At 53.7% G+C, this 6,846-nt stretch overlaps 1 protein-coding gene across 1 annotated transcript; it reads left to right on the plus strand.

The window, feature by feature from the left end:
* Nucleotides 1-794: 794 nt before the first annotated feature.
* KIAA2013 (KIAA2013 ortholog) lies at nt 795-6,591 on the plus strand. The gene is made up of 3 exons (XM_069079262.1): nt 795-1,911; nt 3,228-4,081; nt 5,765-6,591. Exons 1-3 carry the CDS (start codon nt 810-812, stop codon nt 5,780-5,782), a joined length of 1,974 nt encoding a protein of 657 aa, XP_068935363.1. The 5' UTR covers nt 795-809; the 3' UTR covers nt 5,783-6,591.
* Nucleotides 6,592-6,846: the final 255 nt, after the last annotated feature.

The raw sequence follows: 6,846 nt of genomic DNA on the forward strand, positions 1-6,846 counted from the left end.
ACTTTTACTTATCTCCTCCATCGTACCTAATCCTTCCCCTCCTCCTCTCCCTTCCCAACCCTATGGCCCTTTCTCCCTCCTCCTCGCCTTCCCCTTCCCCGCCATCCCTCCTCTAAGACTGTCTCCTCTTCTCTGGCCCCTCCTACCACCTCTCTAGCCCCGCCCCATCCCCTCTGGCCCCTCCTCCCATCTCTCTGGCACTTCCCTTTCTCTCTTGCCCCTCCATCCCTTCTGGGGCTCCTCCCTGCTCCTTTCTGGCTCCTCTCCCTCCTTTCTAGCTCCTCCCTCTTCAGCACTTCTTACTCTGGTCCCTCCCTTTCTCTTCTCTGGCCCCTCCCTCCATTTTCTTTTGACTACCTCCCCTCTCTTGTTTGGGTTCTCTCTGGCTCCCCATCTCCTCTTTCTTTTCTCTGGCCCCTCCCCTTCATCCCTCTCTCCCGATCCATCTATCTTCCCCGACCCCTCCCAGCTTTGCCCTCAAGCTTTCCCAACCTGTCGCAAAAAGCTTGGCTTCAGGACCCCTTCCGGCGGCGCTTTCCGGCAGGAGGCGGGCCGAAGCCGTCGCTGGCGAGCTAGCGGCGTCGGCGCCTGCGCATTAGGGTCGAGCGGAGGCTGAAGGTGTCGACGGCGTCTGCGCAGAATGTCGAGCGGAAGCTGAAGGGGACGGCTGCGGCTGCGCAGAGCGGTGGACGGAAGCTGAAGGCGTCGACGGCGTCTGCGCAGAGAGGCGGGCGGAAGCTGTGGACGGCGGCGGCGGCAGCAGCGGCGGCGGTGGTGGCCGGCGCCCGCGGCTGCCCGGCGGCGGCCCGATGTGGCTGCAGCAGCGGCTCAAGGGGCTGCCGGGGCTGCTGTCCAGTAGTTGGGCCCGCCGTGTGCTAGGGCTGCTGGGCTTCCTGCTGCTGCTCTCGTGGTACGTGGGCGGGCGGGCGAGGCGGACGGGTTCCGGGGCCGGGTCGGGCCTGCACCTGCTGCCCTGGAGCTCGGGCCCCGGCGAGCCCCGCGCCGCGGCGCCGCAGGCCTGCGTGGAGGCGGCCACCCGCGCGTGGCGGGCGCTGCAGGAGCGCGGCGAGGCGGTGCCGCTGAGCGTCCGGGCCCCCGACGGCGCCGCGGCCCCGGAGTCCGCCCCGGCCGCGCCCCCCGCCCTGGTAGGCAACGGCTTCCTGGCCCTGGACGTGAGCCGCAACCGGCTGTGGGTGACGCCCGGCGAGCGGCAGCCGCCCGTGGCGCCGGAGTTGGCGCCCTTCGTGCAGCTGCGGCCGCTGAGCGCGCAGGCCGAGGCGGGCGCCGCCGCGCTGCTGCTGCGCCAGGGCCTGGTGCGGCGCGTGCGCTGCCTGCAGCCGCCCGAGCAGCCGGCCGGGGCCGGGGCCGGAGGGGCGGCGGGGGCCGGGGGGCCGGCGGCGCCCGCGGGGGCAGGGGCGCAGTGCGTGCTGCTGCAGGAGGACTTCCTGGCGCACCGGGCGCGCCCGCACCTCTACGTGCAGCGCATCCACATCCACAACCCCACGGAGCGTGTGGCCGCGCTCTGGACCGTGGGGCCCACGCCCAGGCCGCCCCTCAAGGCCTTCAGCAGCACCCTGGAGAAGGCGGGCGACCACCAGTTCCTTCTGCACTCGGGACACTCGCCCCCGCTGCCCAACGGCAAGGTCAACCTGGTGGTGGTGGCCGCCAAGAAGCTGGTGGACCTGCTCCAGGTGGCCCCCAAGTCGCTGCTGGACGAGGCCGTGCTCTGGGTGGTCTACATCTCGGAGCCTGTGGACCTGCGGGCCCTGAAGGCCAAGGGGGCCAAGGAGATGAAGGAGCTGAAGGCCCTGCAGGACATGGCCCGAAAGGAGATCTTGGAGCTGATGGAGATCCCCGTGGCCGATCTCCTGCTGGACCACCAGCAGCTCTGGGCCCAGCTCTTCGCCTCAGGTAATTGCACCGGGGTTCCCTGGGGGTGAGGGGGTGATCTCGTGGATCCCTCGAGGTGGAGGAAGGAGTGGGTGGGGTCTGACAGGGGAGCATGCAAGCCAGGAGCCTGGTTCATGTAATTATCTGTAATTGTTGGTGCTGTTCTTCTTCAGCGTTTTTGACCTTGGCCCTGAGTACAGGAGTCTCCAAGTTCTGTCTAGGTTAAGTATCAGGGTTTTGTTCCCACTGCTTAGAGGGCTGTGACCCTTACTCTCCGGCAGCCTGGATCACTGCCAACACATGGAAAAGGTTTTTCTATCTTGCTGTTCAAGAAGTGATTGTAAATCATAGATGAGGAGTGGATTTTTACTTCCTTCTGTACACCTGCAAGCTGTCTGCTGTATTTGACTGCCTTAAGGCAGAACTTGATACTCCCCAAAATTGAAGGGAACAGGATTGTGGTGGTGTAAGAGACCAATCATTTGAGATTTTTTGTGGAATGGGACATTTGGAATGAATTTTGGTAATCCTTTTAGGGCCATAATCGGGATAGCAAGGAGTGTGGATCTGCTGTGAAGCAGTTTTTAAAAGGGCTACTTCTGGTGTCGGAGGAGACCTGGAAATTTTACTTCTAGTACTGGGTAGGTTAGGTTAAATGTCTTCTGCTCTTGAGAAAATCTCGGGCTTTTAGTAGATTGCAAGTTCAGTAGGAATCAGGACTATGGTGTGGCGGCCCAGAAAGCTAGATGATTTTAGGCTTCGTTAAGAGAACCAGAGTTTAAAATATGGGAAGTGATATGTCTATTCTGCTTGGGTTAGGCTGTATCTGGAAGTATTTTGTTTGCCTCTAGACAGTGTTTTAGGAAAAACCTTGAAAAGATGTGGAGGGCATCCAGGATGAATGCCATACAAGGATCAGTTAAAGGAACTCGGAATGTTTTGTGGGGAGAAGAGATGATTTAGGGAAATCCTAACTATTTTCAAGTATTTGAAGAACTTTCATGTGGGAGAGGAATTTCTCTTCTTGGACCCAGAGGACAGATTGAGGAGCAATGGGTAGAAGCAGTGAACCTTAAGTTCTGTGTAAAGAAAAGCTTCCTGACAGTGACAGCTCTTCAGAATTGGAAGAGGCTAAAGGCAGCAAGTTCCCTAGCACTGGAGGCAGTAAGAAGAAGGTTAAGTGACCACATGATAGCATGGATGTACTAGAGAACGTTCTTGTCTGTTGATCCAGTTAGGTGGCTTGGAGGTTTCTTTCAACTTTTAAGGTTTGGTGATTGCGTGGATACCTGCTTTTCCCTCCGTTCATACCTAATTTCTTTACTTTATTGTTATAGGGGTTGAAATGAAGAAGATCAATGATGCTCACACACCATCTAGCCTGACTGTCAACTTGACGCTGTACTACATGCTATCCTGCTCACCAGCCCCTCTACTGAGTCCTACCCTGAGCCGCTGGGAACGAGACCAGATGGAATCAACTCTGAATTATGAAGACCACTGCTTCAGTGGCCATGCAACCATGCATGCGGAGAACCTTTGGCCAGGAAGGTTGTCCAACGTTCTCCAGATCCTGCAGCTCTCTGACGTGTGGAAGTTAACACTCCAGAAACGGGGATGCAAGGGACTGGTGAAGGTGGGGGCTCCCGGGATTATGCAAGGAATGGTGCTCAGCTTTGGGGGTTTGCAGTTCACAGAAAACCACCTTCAGTTCCAGGCAGATCCTGATGTGCTCCACAACAGCTACATCTTACACGGGATCCATTACAAGACTGACCATATCAATTTGGCTGTTCTTCTGGATGGGGAGGGGAAACCATTCTTGCATGTGTCCGTCAAGCCCCACAGCCCGCCCGTCAAGATCTATGCCTGTGAGGCTGGGTGCCTGAATGAGCCTGTGGAACTGACCTCAGAGCCCCAAGGCCACATGTTCCCTGTCATGGTAACCCAGCCCATCACCCCCCTCCTCTACATCTCCACAGATCTGTTGCACTTGCAAGACCTGAGGCACACTCTGCACCTGAAAGCGATTCTGGCCCACGAGGAGCACATGGCCAAGCAGTACCCCGGCCTGCCCTTCCTCTTCTGGTTCAGTGTGGCTTCACTCATCACACTGTTCCACCTCTTTCTGTTCAAACTCATCTACAATGAATACTGTGGGCCCGGAGCCAAGTCGCTCTTCAGGAGTAAGGTATAAAGCTACCACCTCTAGCTATTCTCTGGGCTTTTGGGAACCCAAGTCCCCTGACTTGTGTTCTGTGCCCATGATGGTCCTGGCTCTGAGGGTGGGGCATAGCCTGAAGAGTGATGGTACCTTCTTTCTTCAAGCTGTCCATCAGCCCTTGTGCTTCCTATACAGGGAATGCTACAGGAGGTGGCAGTGATTGCTTCCTCACTTGCTGCAGGCCAAAAAGGGCTCTAAACAGCTGCTGGGGAGGGCAAAAATATGGCAGTCCAGCTCCTGAGTGCTGATTAATTAGGATAGCACTGGACCTTGGAGTCTTCTGGCTCCCTAGCTGCTTGGGTGTCTCCTTACCTTGGTTTTTATTTGATGGTAGCATCAATACCCAGCCCCCAGATTGGTGACACCCATGGTTAAAATGAGGGTGGCACCTCCGTTGCTGCCTGTCAGGGTTAGTCCTTGACCACCTGTGGGCATCAGGTCCTGTCAGGGTATGGACTGCACAGTACATTAAACTCCATTGTTCCCTTATAACTGTCCCATAAAATGGCCCCCTTCTCCTGTGGGTGGTGGTGTGGTGCCATTCTTTTTTAGCTACCCTGTAGCTTTAGGACCCCTAGGAAACAGATTTTATCTTGGGCTACTAAAGGGCTGGGATGAGCCTAGAGGATTAACGTATCAAGGAGTACAGCATACAGAGTATTGAATGTGGGGCTTGAGGTACAAATTGCTTCCTCTGTTCTGCCCTCAAATGCAACCTTGGTGACAGAGAAGAAAAGTGTCAGACCCCTCTTGTTGGAAGGGAAGAATGTGCTACAGAACTGGCTATTCTTTTGGGTCAAGCCACAATACAAATTTTTCCCTAAATACTTGTTCCTCCAGTAATAAAAGGGGGAAGCCTTAGGGGACCCAGAAAAGCCCCAGCTGGTTTTGATTAATGGTTCTGGAAAAAGGGAAAGTGTCATTGTAGCTTCTAAAAAGAGCTGCCTGCTTGGTGGCCAATCCCAGGAAGAGGGTGGAGAAAGAAATAGCCCCTTTACTGCAAAAATGGAAGAGGTGGCGCCAAGTCACTTGGAAACAAGTCCTTGTGTCTCACAGTGGGAGACCAGATTGAAGAGCGATATGCAGATGGCCTCCCCTGGTTGTCAGAGCAGGTGCCCAATGTGTATTGCATGGGACCAGCCCTCCCTGAAGCTCAGAGCTGCTCTCCCCTGCTGGCAGAGGAGCCTCCTTGGCCTTAGCTCTCACTACTAGGGGCTCGCCTACATCCAGGGCCACAAGCTCAAGCTTAAGCTCTCACCATTGATTTTTTTTCCCACTTCTGAATTCTTCCTAAGGATTAGCCAAGCCAGGCTCAGCTCCTGCTGAATGTCCCTGCCTTAAGTCACTGGGTTGAGTTAGTGAATTTTTTTACTACTTTTTGCCCAACCTTTCAGGTGACCATTTCTCAACCCGCCACAATGCCCTGTCGATCTTCATTCCTCAGTCTGCAGCCGGTGGCTGAGAGTGCTCCTTTTTGTCATTCCGCTGGCACTGCCACTCTAGGCTGGTGGCTGTTTGCAGGGTTGAATCTGAGCCAGGATTGGATGCTGCTCATAGTTCTGATCAGTAGCCTGCCTTTCTTAAGTAGTTCTGTAACTGTGAGCAAGAGTTGGCAGCGAACAGTAACACCTTGTTTTATTAATTGAACAGGAAGATCCCAGTGTCTGAGTGAATTAACACTACCGCTTTCAGCCTCCATTTGCACAAGACACCCAGCACTCGAAAAGTCCTGCTGCGAACAAGGACCTTTTGAAAGCAACAACCCTATTGTGCCTTGTTGGGGAAAACCAGTGACTCGGAAATGTTTGTGGCTGTTGAGGAGTTTTACATTGGAATGAATGAGTGTCCCTTGGGGATGAGGGAGGGAGAGGCCGTGTTGATCTTTTGTAAATTTCCACCTTAATAAAGTGAACCTATTTGGAAATTACTTGAAATTGACCTTACTCCTTTAGCTTTACCCCTTTCTATCTTCCAGGAAGAGACTTCCTTCCTGTACCTGCCACCCCTTGCCACGTTCTTCTTCTAGTTGAAATCTCAGCTAGAAAAACTCTCTTTTCCTAATTTAATTTCTTCTTCCTTGAATGAATTTTTAATTTATTTTTGCTTGGGAATTTTGGGTGGTTTCAGCCTCTGCTGTAGAAAGCAGATCACTGAAATTATTTTGGATCTGTTTGGCCATTGGGGAGCTTGGCTGTGTGTTGCTGGTGTGGTTCATTAGGGACCCAGTCAGAGGGAGCCTCCACGAGGGCAGAAGGATGCATTCACACAACCTGATCAGAAGATGTAGCATTATTGGGTTAGATTTGGAAGTGCTAACTGTTTCTTAGCCTACAGAGATTTGTGTGTTTTTGTATTTTCTGGCTGTTTGGGGATGGGCTTGGGAGGGGGAGCATTGGGCTTTCTAGTGACCGATGATTGTTGAGTTTTCAAATACCAAAGCTTTTTTGTTTTGTTTTTAAATAAATACCTTTCAAATATGTGTGGTGTCATGTTTTGTGTGTGGACAGCACCTGTCTTCCAAAGTAGTGTATGAAAGGTACCTTCCAGCAAGAAGTTAGGCTAGTTTCAGTTCCTTTCAAAGTGAGCCAAGCCCCTTCCTAATTCTAGTTAGGCCACTTGTTTGAGATGGGTTGGCCCTGCCAAGCTCTTTGATTTTTGTGTTTGCTGGTTAGCCTATCTGAATGGGGCTCTGGGCACAGGTCTCTGTAGCTGGCAGAAACTAAACATTTTCT

This window comes from Petaurus breviceps, unplaced genomic scaffold (genome assembly GCF_028583685.1).
Source record: "Petaurus breviceps papuanus isolate PSGF00001 unplaced genomic scaffold, PetGlider_PUasm1.0 91041, whole genome shotgun sequence".
In the NCBI taxonomy this organism is placed as follows: Eukaryota; Metazoa; Chordata; class Mammalia; order Diprotodontia; family Petauridae; genus Petaurus; species Petaurus breviceps.

Bases quoted from the DNA above. Each gene is read 5' to 3' on its own strand.
- KIAA2013 (XM_069079262.1), top strand. From the start codon at position 810: ATGTGGCTGCAGCAGCGGCTCAAGGGGCTGCCGGGGCTGCTGTCCAGT. The intron at 1,912-3,227 runs GTAATTGCACCG...TTATTGTTATAG, and splicing joins GGCCCAGCTCTTCGCCTCAG to GGGTTGAAATGAAGAAGATC.